We start from the raw sequence: 12,907 nt of genomic DNA, 5'->3' as shown, positions 1-12,907 counted from the left end.
GGCTCTCTCCTAAGAGGCCTCCTCCCTCTCCTCTTCTCCCTGTGTGTTTAGGCTCCAAGCTAAACTGGCTTCTATGAGGGACTCCTGGTCCCCAGGGTGTCTCCCACGGAGACAGTATTGAAGGAATGAAACCCGGCTTTCTCTCCTCCTGTGACTCTCCCCCCAATACCGGGGTCTCTAAGCCCTCCCCTGCAGCACACCGGACACTTAGCACAGGGGAGGCCAGGCCAGCGTCGCTCAGCGGCTGGGCACCGGCCTCTGAACCCGGGGGTCGCGGTTCCATTGCGGTCAGGGCAGTGTGGGGCGGGCAGGAGGTGTCCGGTCGGTGATTCTCTCTCACCGTTGCTATTTCTGTCTCTCCCCCTCTTCCTCTCTGAAATCAATAAAAATACATTTTTAAAAATGGTTCATGAAGCCCTAACCGGTGTGGCTCAGTGGATGGAGCGTCGGCCTGCGGACTGAAGGGTCCCAGGTTTGATTCCGGTCAAGGGCATGTACCTTGGTTGCGGGCACATCCCCTGTGGGGGGTGTGCAGGAGGCAGCTGATGGATGTTTCTCTCTCGTCGATGTTTCTAACTCTCAATCCCTCTCCCTTCCTCTCTGTAAAAAAATCAATAAAATACATATTTTTAAAAAATGGTTCGTGAAGATGGTTCCGTTGGGTTACGTCTGTGCTGCCACGATTATTTTTAAGAGCGCCAGGAAGCTAGGGGGTGGGGCTGGTTATTTTGAGCTGGAGCGTGGTGTGCTGCTGGTGATGCGAATGTTCAAACGCCAACGGGAAGAAGAGCGAGCAGGGCCCCCGGCCGCCGTGTTCCGTGCAGGGGGGGTGTTTTTTTCAGGGTGTTTTTCCCATTTTCGGGGTGTTTTTCCCCCTCAGCAGCTGGTTCCCTGCCTCCCTTTTACGGTGGCATCACCGATGAGCGAGGACAGAACAAGGCCAGCCTTTCCCACCCAGCCCTCCGGGGAACAGGCCCGCCGGCCACCGTGTCCTCGGCCATTCCCTGGACGCTGAGTGGCGAGGGCGCTTCAAGGTTGTCGCCTTCGTGGCAGCTGAATCCCCTGCGGGGAGAGGAAGCACAGCAGACACGCAGGCACCGGGCCCATCTCTGCCCCCCCCCACCCCGCCCCCAGCCCCCACCCCTGCAGCCCAGCACCCAGGCCTTTGTGAGCTCAGGACATCATGTGCCCGGGGGTGGGGTGTTGGGGGGGGAGAGGGGGGGGACTCGCCAATCCGGCCCTGTTGCTGGGCCTCTGTCACGCTGCCATTGGTGGCCGCTCTGACGCCGCCGCCGCCTCTGGGCCGCCAGCAAAGGACGGATCTGAGTCAGGGAGGAGCTGGAAAAGGATCCGTGACTCACCCTGCCTCGGGCACATTCTAGCACCCTGCATTCTAGGTCAGGGGACGGGGGCGGGGGGGGGGGGGGTTGTTTGGGAGCAGCGTGACCTGAGCCCCGGTTCCCGAGACCCAGTGGGACATGCAGGCTTTCTAGGGACCCCCCCCAAAAAAAGCCTCTGGAGACCGGGGGCCCTGAACCTGGGCATTGTTGACGTGGGGGCCAGGTGGCTGTGTTTGGGGGGGGGCTGTTCACTGTAGGGTGTTCAGCAGCATCCCTGGCCGCCCCCCAGTTGTGACGACCCAAGTAGTGTCTCCCCACGGTGCCAGGTGCCCACGGAGGGACCCAGCCCCTCCTGGTTGAGAATGGCCGTTCCAGAAAAACAGCAGCCACTTGTTCTTTTGAAGGTCATTCTCTCTTCTTCTTCTTTTTTTTTTTTAATTTATTTTATTGATTTTTTTTACAGAGAGGAAGGGAGAGGGACAGGGAGTTAGAAACATGGATGAGAGAGAAACATCCATCAGCCTCTTCTTTTTTTAATGTAATCTCTTTGTTGTCTAATGTATTACATAAATCTCCTTTCCCCCCCACTGACCTCCCCCCTCCCCCCGGCTGGACTTCAGTTCGGGCCGGCAGGGCGTCTCAGAACCTGTTTTTTCCCGCTGGAGACGGCCCGGGCGTTCTCCCCAGCTCACCCTGGGCCCACGCCCCGGCCTCTGAGCCTGTCTCCTTCCCTTCTCCCCTCTCCCCGGCCCCTGCACACCTTTGGACTCTGCGAAAAGCTGTCACGACCACGAAACTCCTGACTCAGCCGTGTGACACATCCTCCATCACCGGGCTCCCTCCCGGCTGAACAACACCCGGCACAACACCGACAGCACACGGGGTGTGGCGGGGAGCCAGGCCCGGCCGGCCGCCTCTCGGGGAGCCGCCCCTGTGTGCTCCCCTGAAAACCTCCAACCTCCGGCCTGAAATCCAGGGAGAAAGGACCCCGCACAGAGCCTCCGTGTTTGTTCCTTTGGAACCTCTTCCCAGAAATAGAAGCCATCTTTTATTATTATTATTTATTTACCTACATGAGTATTCTTTTTTTCTTTTTAAATTTAAATTCTTTATTGCTTAAAGTATTACATGATCCCCCTTTCCCCCTCATTGACCTCTTTCTCCGGCTGCTCCCACCCCCCAGTACCTGCCCTCACCCCCCTACGGTCTGTGTCCATTGGTTAAGAAATGACCTTGACATCCCTGGCTGGTGTGGCTCAGTGGATAGAGCGTCGGCCTGCGGACTGAAGGGTCCCGGGTTTGATTCCAGCCAGGGGCACCTGCCCAGGTTGCGGGCTCGATTCCCAGTGGGGGGGTGGCAGGAGGCAGCCGATCAATGATTCTCTTTCATCATTGATGATTCTCTCTCTCTCTCCCCTCTCCCATCCTCTCTGAAATCAATAAATACATTTAAAAAAAGAAAAAAGACATGACCTTGAGAGAAGTCTGTATTGGAAATCCCCGGGACCGCCCTGCTACCCTGGAAAACGACATTTTATTCGTCTCCATTCCCTGGTCATGAGATCATTCTCTTGGGAAAAGGTTAAAAAATAACAGAGGGTGAAATCCATTGTGAACTGCTCAGACCTTCTTCCTGAACTCAGCCACTGGGAGGGTGTTTCCTAACGGCACTTTTTTACTTTATTTTTTAGTCGCTATTCAGGCCCAGGGGAATGGGCCCGAGGTTAGTCGGATTTTTGTTGTTGTTACCTCTAATTTCTTTTTCTTCTTGAAGGCCTTACAGGGTAGATATTCAAGTCTCCCCTCCCGTCCCCATTTTTAGGAACTGCTCATTTTCCTAGAAGCGTCCAGAAGGAACAGTGACTAAGAAAATGACTCGGGGGGGGGGGGGGAGTTTTTACTGTAAACTTCTAAAAAAAAAAAAACCCCACCAAAACCTGTTGTAAATGTTCACCAGGGTCATCTACATAAAAACACTTTAAAAAAAGGCTGAGGACATGAGGCAGAGATCACAACACAGGTCCCCGTCAACACCAGCAAGGCCCAGCGGGTGACCTTTTCTCCCCGCTTGTCCCCAGTGGGATTCGCCTGTGGAATCACACCTCCTGTTTGGGGTATTGAATATTAAACAGGTGTCCTCCCCCTCGGACACACACAGGGCCGAGAGCCCATGCGTGTCCTTTTAAACTCTCAGGCTCACATGGGTTCGATTCCTGAGGTCAACGGGATACCAGCCCAGCGGGGCCTTGGTCTAGGCCAGGGGTCCTCACACTGTTTAAACCGGGGGGGCCTGTTCACTGTCCCTCAGACCGCTGGAGGGCCGGACTGTAGTTTAAAAAAACTATGAACAGCCCTGACCGGTTTGGCTCAGTAGATGGAGCATCGACCTGAGGAATCAAGGGTCCCGGGTTCGATCCCGGTCAAGGGCATGTACCTTGGTTGCGGGCACATCCCCGGTGGGGGGTGTGCAGGAGGCAGCTGATCGATGTTTCTCTCCCATCGATGTTTCTGACTCTCCCTCTCCCTTCCTCTCTGTAAAAAAATCAATAAAATATATATTTAAAACAAAAAAAACTATGAACAAATTCCTATGCTCACTGCACATATCTTATTTTGAAGTTAAAAAAAAAAACCAAAACGGCAAAAACACCCGCATGTGGCCCGCGGGGCCGTAGTTTGAGGACGCCTGGTCTGGACTCAAGGACCACCGTGCCCACCCCGCCCACCAAACAGGAAGGGGAAAGAACATTCTAGAACCATCTAGAAAGTTCCAGTCCTGTCCAGCTTTCAGGTCCAGCTCCCATCGTGGTGTGTGTGTGTGTGTGTGTGTGTGTGTGTGTGTGTGTGTCTTTTAAAGCATTTATTGGGGGCAAATCGTTTATTTTTTTTCTTTTTAAAAAAGTATGCTGCATGTCCACCTCTCTTTCCAGAACCCAGTACGGACACACCACGGCCGGGTCTCCCCCGCAAACTCTGCTTTTCGCCCCTTTTGCCCGGAGAACCCAGCCCCTGCGTGTCCTGAGCGGCCCCCGGGCCTCGGCCCGCGTCCAGGCCCCGCGGAGATCTGCCGAGTCATCCGCCCTGTCCCGGCGCCCGCCCGGGGGATGGGCCGCCGCCCGCCGCGGTGGGGGTGGGGTGGGGGCTGCGGTCCCGGAAGCCCTCGCGACGCGCCTGGGGGGCGGGGGGCGGGGTGGAGAGAACTTTAGGGTAACACAAACCCTATCAAGATCTTCACTGTGACCCCAAAATAAAGACCCCTCCTATGTGCGGGGGGAGGGGAGTGGGACCCCGACTCCGCACGAGGCGCTGGGCCGGACCCCTGTCGGCCAACGGTGGGTCCCGAGAACCGCGGGGGCCGGTTGGGGCTGAAGGAAGGGGGCGTCGGGGTCGGGAAGCGGGATTGCGGGGGGACGCGGGCTCCCCCACCCGCTCCGAGCGCCCGCCGACTCCGTGCCGGGTTTTCGCTCCCGCCGCGGGCACCCCTCCCCCTCCCAGTCCGTCCTGCCGAGTCCAGCGCCGGCCGCGTCCGCGGACGTAGCGCGCAGCAAACGCGCTGATCCCTCCGCCCGGGCCCTCAGGAGAGCCGCCCCCCGCCCCACCCGGTTCCGCCCAGAGTTCCAGCCTTCGCCATAGAACATTCTAGAAGAGGAGTTAGAGGACACGGAGGCACTCGTGACCCCCGCGGAGGGCGGAAGGGCGGGGAAAAGTAGTCCCTCCGCCTCGTTTCCGCGGAGGGATCCGCGGGCGCGGCGCTTGCGTGGCTATATAAGGCGGCGCCGGGCGTGGCGCACGCAGTTCGCGGTCGCTCGAAGCGCAGTTGCAGTTCTTCTCGTCGCCCGCAGCTTCCCTCATCGCCCTCGGTGAGCGGGGGCTGCCGCGGCCGCGCCGGCCGGGGGGCTCGGGGCCGCGTCCCGCTCCGTGGGGAGCGGCGGGGGCGGCAGGCGGAGTGTCCGCCGCGGACGGAGGGCAGCTGAGGAGGCCTTTAGTCGTGCGGGTGCCGCCAGCCGGGGGCCCTGAGGGGAGAGGGCCGCCGCGAAATGGCGGCCTGTGAGGCGGCGGCGGGGCTGGCGGGCCGGCTGAGGGGGAGTGTGGCGGGGAGACGCGGCGGGCGCTGCGGTCGGGGCGGGGAGAGCGCGGCTTTGGGTTTGGGTTTGGGTTTGGGTTGGGCAGGACGGGGCTGGGCCGCGCGTGTGGGCCCGCCGTGGAGTCTGGGTCACGGCCTAACGGACCGGAAGTCCCCGCGGTGCCCGAGCGCCGTGAGGGGGCCCAGCCCGGCCGGTGCCGCTCGGAAGCGACCTGCACCCACGGCGGGGGTGCGCTCGCGTGACGTCACCCCCTGTGGGCGCACAATGCCGGGTGGGGCCGCCTGCCGGTCGGGCGTTAGGATTCCTTTCTCGGGGGCGGGACACGGGGCTGGGGCCTGGGCCGAGCTGACGGGAGGACAGACGTGCAGGGAGGGCGAGTGCGGAGCCCGGAAGTGTGCTTGGGTCCAGTTTCCCTGCTTTTCCCGTGTAAGTGCCTGGACCTGGGGTTTTGACTTCGCCAAGGAGATTCCGTTTCACTTTCTGAGGTTTCGTAGGCAAGTTTCATTTTTTTTTTTCCCCCTAAATTTATCAGTATGGCACTGGTTAGTAACACTGCAGGTTTTAAGTGTCCGTATCTATGGTACCTGATCTGTGTTGTGTTAGGCAAGTAGTTTTGTTTTTCTGTGTGTGTGTGTGTGTGTGTGTGTGTGTGTGTGTGTTTTGGTTCCTTGCCTTAGGCAAGTGTTTAGTCATTGGGCCAATAAAAAAATGACACTTGGAGCGTTAGGAATGTGTTGACTAGCGAATTGCCTGCTAAACTCTCGGGTTCTTTTTCTGTTTTGTCTCTTTTTGTTCTAACAGACAATGCAGATCTTCGTGAAAACCTTGACCGGCAAGACCATCACCCTCGAGGTCGAGCCCAGTGACACCATCGAGAACGTCAAGGCCAAGATCCAAGACAAAGAGGGCATCCCCCCTGACCAGCAGCGGCTGATCTTCGCCGGCAAGCAGCTGGAAGACGGGCGCACCCTGTCCGACTACAACATCCAGAAGGAGTCCACTCTGCACCTGGTCCTGCGCCTCAGAGGTGGGATGCAGATCTTCGTGAAGACCTTGACCGGCAAGACCATCACCCTCGAGGTCGAGCCCAGCGACACCATCGAGAACGTCAAGGCCAAGATCCAGGACAAAGAGGGCATCCCCCCTGACCAGCAGCGGCTGATCTTCGCCGGCAAGCAGCTGGAAGACGGGCGCACCCTGTCCGACTACAACATCCAGAAGGAGTCCACCCTGCACCTGGTCCTGCGCCTCAGAGGTGGGATGCAGATCTTCGTGAAGACCTTGACCGGCAAGACCATCACCCTCGAGGTCGAGCCCAGTGACACCATCGAGAACGTCAAGGCCAAGATCCAAGACAAAGAGGGCATCCCCCCTGACCAGCAGCGGCTGATCTTCGCCGGCAAGCAGCTGGAAGACGGGCGCACCCTGTCCGACTACAACATCCAGAAGGAGTCCACTCTGCACCTGGTCCTGCGCCTCAGAGGTGGGATGCAGATCTTCGTGAAGACCTTGACCGGCAAGACCATCACCCTCGAGGTCGAGCCCAGCGACACCATCGAGAACGTCAAGGCCAAGATCCAGGACAAAGAGGGCATCCCCCCTGACCAGCAGCGGCTGATCTTCGCCGGCAAGCAGCTGGAAGACGGGCGCACCCTGTCCGACTACAACATCCAGAAGGAGTCCACCCTGCACCTGGTCCTGCGCCTCAGAGGTGGGATGCAGATCTTTGTGAAGACCTTGACCGGCAAGACCATCACCCTCGAGGTCGAGCCCAGCGACACCATCGAGAACGTCAAGGCCAAGATCCAGGACAAAGAGGGCATCCCCCCTGACCAGCAGCGTCTGATCTTCGCCGGCAAGCAGCTGGAAGACGGGCGCACCCTGTCCGACTACAACATCCAGAAGGAGTCCACTCTGCACCTGGTCCTGCGCCTCAGAGGTGGGATGCAGATCTTCGTGAAGACCTTGACCGGCAAGACCATCACCCTCGAGGTCGAGCCCAGCGACACCATCGAGAACGTCAAGGCCAAGATCCAGGACAAAGAGGGCATCCCCCCTGACCAGCAGCGGCTGATCTTCGCCGGCAAGCAGCTGGAAGACGGGCGCACCCTGTCCGACTACAACATCCAGAAGGAGTCCACTCTGCACCTGGTCCTGCGCCTCAGAGGTGGGATGCAGATCTTCGTGAAGACCTTGACCGGCAAGACCATCACCCTCGAGGTCGAGCCCAGCGACACCATCGAGAACGTCAAGGCCAAGATCCAGGACAAAGAGGGCATCCCCCCTGACCAGCAGCGGCTGATCTTCGCCGGCAAGCAGCTGGAAGACGGGCGCACCCTGTCCGACTACAACATCCAGAAGGAGTCCACCCTGCACCTGGTCCTGCGCCTCAGAGGTGGGATGCAGATCTTCGTGAAGACCTTGACCGGCAAGACCATCACCCTCGAGGTCGAGCCCAGCGACACCATCGAGAACGTCAAGGCCAAGATCCAAGACAAAGAGGGCATCCCCCCTGACCAGCAACGTCTGATCTTCGCCGGCAAGCAGCTGGAAGACGGGCGCACCCTGTCCGACTACAACATCCAGAAGGAGTCCACCCTGCACCTGGTCCTGCGCCTCAGAGGTGGGATGCAGATCTTCGTGAAGACCTTGACCGGCAAGACCATCACCCTCGAGGTCGAGCCCAGCGACACCATCGAGAACGTCAAGGCCAAGATCCAGGACAAAGAGGGCATCCCCCCTGACCAGCAGCGGCTGATCTTCGCCGGCAAGCAGCTGGAAGACGGGCGCACCCTGTCCGACTACAACATCCAGAAGGAGTCCACTCTGCACCTGGTCCTGCGCTTAAGAGGAGGTGTCTAAGTTATCCTTTTAAGCTTTCAACCAATTTAAATTGCACTTTTCTTTCAATAAAGTTGTTGCATTCCCAAATAGTGTGATCATTTTTCCTTTATCAGTGCTAAGTAAGGTTATTTTTATTTAGGTGGAGTGTGAGGGATCAAGGTTTTTAGGCTAACATGGTTTTGTGGTAAGGAGGTAATGTTATGTGGCCTAATATAGTTGTGGGTAAGAAAAGTTGGCACAGTAGAGGTTTGCAGTTATAATTTTCCATATGTGCACATAAATGTAGATAGTAAACTACTGACTTCAAAGTACTGAGTTTGGGCATAGTGTTAGGTGCCTGAAAATGAAGAAAGTTTCTGGAATACCAGTAAGGAGATAAAGGGTGGGAGTGGTTGAAGGGAACATACAGTAGAAATCAACTTTAAATTCATAGTAACAGCAGATGCAGAGTTTCTATATAACTGATTGTGGGTGAAGCAATTAGCCCTTGGTCCCAGAAGTCCGGTCTCCAAAGAGCACTAGTCCTCATGGTGTAGAGAGAAATGTGTTTTCTCACTTGCTAATAGTAAAATAACCTGAAGTCAACAGGTGTAAGTCCTAGATTTAGGGGATTATAACCAAGAAAGGCCTTTTGGAAAGTCCAGAAATTGTAGGCAAATCCGTTCTGGTGGGTTTCTCACCATGTTGACATAAGTATGTAATGCACATATCAATGAATTTCTGTGACTGTAAGTCAAGAGCAATGTCACGACCTCAGGAACCCCACCAGCACCTGTAACCACTTCCAGTCACGTTGGGAGTTGTGTAATTTTGATGTTCATTACAGAATGAATGGCCCTAGCTAGTGTGGCTCAGTGGATAGAGCCTTGGCCTGCAGACAAGGGTCCTGGGTTCGATTACGGTCCTGGTTTGCAGGCTCAATCCCCAGTAGGAGGCACCAGATTGATGGTTCTCATCAAGGATGTTTCTATCTCCTCCCTCTGAAATAAAATACATGTATATACATTTAAAATGAATGGTCATAACAGGAAATAACCAGTCGCTTCTTGAAAATGACCACTGCAGGACAGGCATTGCAAAGTTCCTAAGTGTTGGCTACATTTTGAGAGTCCAGGTACAAGTGGGTCGATGGCTAGTAACAGTTGGAAAAATGGGACTGGTCATCTCGTGGCGGCCTGATACCCCTTAAGATAAATGGAGGCGCTGCCTGCCTCCCCCAGAGCTGGGAGGGGTCTTGCCATTGGAGTGTTAGCCCTGGAGCTGTGGGTGTTTCAGGTCTGGGGGTGCTCAAACACTTGGCTCCTTGAAGTACAGCTTCCGGCCAAGTGTGACAGGAATCGCTAATCACAATAGAAAACCAATGCAAACACATTTAACACCAGATGCAGAAAGAGTTGAATTACAAGCTTATTCCCAGGAAAGAACAAGTTAGGAATATATTTGCCTCGTTATTTATAATATATACATATATTTGTGTGTTTTACAAATTCAAAGATAACCCGTCTAAATTCCTAAGGTAGCCATTTTTACTTCTCAGTGATAACTACTTTTAATTAAAGTTGCACTTTTTTGGACTTTCCCCCCTGTGTAGTATATATTACATTATACACACACACACAAATAGGATCATTCACAACAGGTTTTTTTAAAACTATTTTACTGATTTTTTTACAGAGAGGAAGGGAGAGGGAGTTAGAAACATTGATGAGAGAGAAACATCAATCAGCTGCCTCCTGCACACCCCCCACTGGGGATGTGCCCGCAACCAAGGTACATGCCCTTGACAGGAATCGGACCTGGGACCCTTGAATCTGAAGGCCGACGCTCTATTCACTGAGCCAAACAGGTTAGGGCTTCACAACAGTTTTCAGCTTTTTTCAAAATAGTCCATGGAAAGAGTATATTCTCTTCATGTTGTTTCAACTATAAATCAGAAAAATTAAAATTTCCTTAACCATAAAAACTTGCTTTACACATTATTTACATGTCCCCAAAGTCTACAGCCATATCAAACGTCACAAACATCACAGGGTTTGCATGGCACCATCAGCTTTTCTTTAATTCTGGACGTTTTTTTCCATGCCAGCATATCTAGCTCTACCTCCTCCTCGTTCATACTCTTGCTGGTGGCCCACACTGGACGGACGTCTTATGATTTACTTAACCTGTCTACCAACGTTGGTTTCCAGGTTGTGGCTGCTGTGGTGCTGGTGCAAGGGGCATCTGGCGGAAAGGACAGCTGAATGCCAGGTCCCTAGTAAGGGTCTTGGGAACAATGAGAAGTCACTGGTCTCAGTGCTCACTTGGGGGGGGGGGGGCACATACTCTAAAGTGGGGAGATTCAGAGATTAGCATGGCTCCTGCCAAGGGTGACACGAACACTTGTGAAGCGTTCATATTCTAAAATACAAGCCTCAACTTACTTTTGTAACTAAGTAATGGTGACTGTATTTGTCATTGCCTCCTAGTTCCTTTAGTTCTTTGAAAAGGTAATACTTTCACGTGTTTCAGTATTTGTAGGAAGCTTATAAGAACATAATAATGAAAAGACTTCCATGCGCCCAGCATGTCCTTTGCAGAGGTTTTCTGTGCACAAACAGCAACCCCTCACATGGAAGGTAGCATACTGCACCTTGCTTTCTTACTTTACATCTTCAACTAGAGGCCCGGTGCAGGAAATTCGTGCACTCGGAGGGGGGGGGGGTCCCCCAGCCTGGCCTGTGCCCTCTCACAGTGCGGGAGCCCTACCCCAAAGAGGTAGGCCCCACCCACCCACCCGGGGCTGCTCAATGGATTGCCCCAAAGAGGTAGGCCGGAGCCGGGGGTCCCCCAGGCCTCGGGGCATGGAGCCGCAGGCCCCACCTCCGCAGCAAGCACGCAGCGTCAAGCCCCTGCCCACCCACGCGCACACGCAGCCTCCTAGTGATCGCATGAGAACGTCACAGCGTGAGGGCATGACGACCACGTAGGCTTTTATTAATAGGATAGTTTTGACAGTTCTACCCTTCAATTTTGAATAAAAGAAAAAAACCTTGTAATTTTCTCAACAGCAAAGAAAGCCGTCAGGGCAACGCCATCCCTATGAACACGGACAGGGGCCTCCACCAGCCGATAGGAGCCTATCTATCGGGGTGACAGCGACACGGCGATGCGTGGCCAGGGTTTCTGGCGTCCGGGAACCCTCGGTGGAGTCGGCAGCCATGCTAAGGGTGCACGGACGTACATGCAGTGGTGTGCACCCTGAGGGAGCCCGAAGAGGGTGTGTGGCTGTAAGTTCCTGGCAGTGTTTCTATGTTTTGTCTGAGAGTTAGAGGTATCTTGTTTACAGATCGGCTAAGCCTTTTTTTGATCCAAGGGCCGTTTTAGTCTGCAGTGTTCCCTTCTGCCGGGAGAGGGCGCAACTGGGACAGACTGGTTTAGCCAGGAAGCCGGCAGCGCCCCCAAGCGGTTGTAATCAAGTTATTTGTTCCTCCCTATCTTTCCTTACTTTCTCTTTTAAAAAATTTATTTTTATTTTTGTTCATCTTCATCCAAGGATATTTTTCCATTGATTTTTAGAGAGAGAGTGGAAGGGAGGAGGAGAGACCGAGACAAACATTGGTGTGAGAGAGACACATCCATCCAGGCCGGGGATCGGAGCATGTGCCCTCGACTGGGATCAAACCCGGGACCGTTCAGTCCACAAGCCGGAGCTCTGTCCACTGAGCCAAACCGGCCAGCGTCACAGCGGTGTTCTTGATGCCGCAGCGCTACACACCTGCAAAATGGTTAAAATGGGGAAAAAACTCTGTGCCCGGTCACAAGGCCTGGAGAGGTGTCTGGGAGTTGAGGTGGAGAAACAGACGGTCAGAGTCTCCCACTGGGGAGGATGTCTAAGTGTTACCCAGGAGATGAGCCATCCAGCCGTCACCCCGTTTCTGCAGGCTCAGGGGGTGACGGTGCATGGGCGGGGGGAGGGGGAGGGGCAGAGAGGACTCTGGGTAATAGTTACACAACCGAAGTGCAGACTCCATGGCTCCCAACCCGCATCGTCTGCTGGCTACAGGGGCGCCGCCTGCCACCAGTGCTCTCACCAGCCACAAGGGGGCGTGAGGAGGTGGCCTCGCCTCACAGCCTCGCTCTGCCTTCCTACCCCTCAAACACCGCCCCCCTCCTCCAGTTCCTCAGTGTTCAGTCCATACTACTTTTTGGAAACATCCTTCTTGTTTTTAAAAAAAGACTCTGCCCCGGCCAGCTTGGCTCGGTGGATGGAGCAGTGGCCTGCGGACTGAGGGGTCCCGGGTTCGATTCCGGCCAAGGGCATATGCCTTGATCTCCGGTGGGGGGCGTGCAGGAGGCAGCCGATCAGTGATTCTCTCTCATCATTGATGTTTCTATCTCTCTCTCACACTCCCTTCCTCTCTGAAATCAATAAAGAAATATATTTAATAAAAAAATAAAAAATAAATAAAAATTTTAAAAAGACTATGATTTCTGGGGTACAGCTCAGTCTCCAAGCGTGTCCCTCAGACTTCATTCCTTAAAAACAAGCGGAGCCACAGGCCACATGTGCGTGAGGCCAGGATAGGACATGTCCGGAATCGTCAGGTCTGGGAGACAGAAAGCAGACGGGGGCTGCCGGGGGCAGGGGGCCGGGGC

The 12,907-nt window shown here is 55.0% G+C and overlaps 1 protein-coding gene across 1 annotated transcript; it reads left to right on the top strand.

Annotated features, from left to right (window-relative positions):
* Positions 1 to 5,074: 5,074 nt before the first annotated feature.
* Positions 5,075 to 8,356, top strand: UBC (ubiquitin C). Its single transcript, XM_079762752.1, has 2 exons — positions 5,075 to 5,200; positions 6,227 to 8,356. The coding sequence occupies exon 2, from the start codon at positions 6,230 to 6,232 to the stop codon at positions 8,285 to 8,287; it is 2,058 nt and encodes a 685-aa protein (XP_079618878.1). The 5' UTR covers positions 5,075 to 5,200; positions 6,227 to 6,229; the 3' UTR covers positions 8,288 to 8,356.
* Positions 8,357 to 12,907: the final 4,551 nt, after the last annotated feature.

The sequence above is a fragment of the Cnephaeus nilssonii genome (genome assembly GCF_951640355.1).
Source record: "Cnephaeus nilssonii genome assembly, chromosome: 22".
NCBI classification, from domain to species: Eukaryota; Metazoa; Chordata; class Mammalia; order Chiroptera; family Vespertilionidae; genus Cnephaeus; species Cnephaeus nilssonii.
Note: the sequence above shows the minus strand (reverse complement) of the source record. Positions and strands in the feature narration are given on the sequence as shown.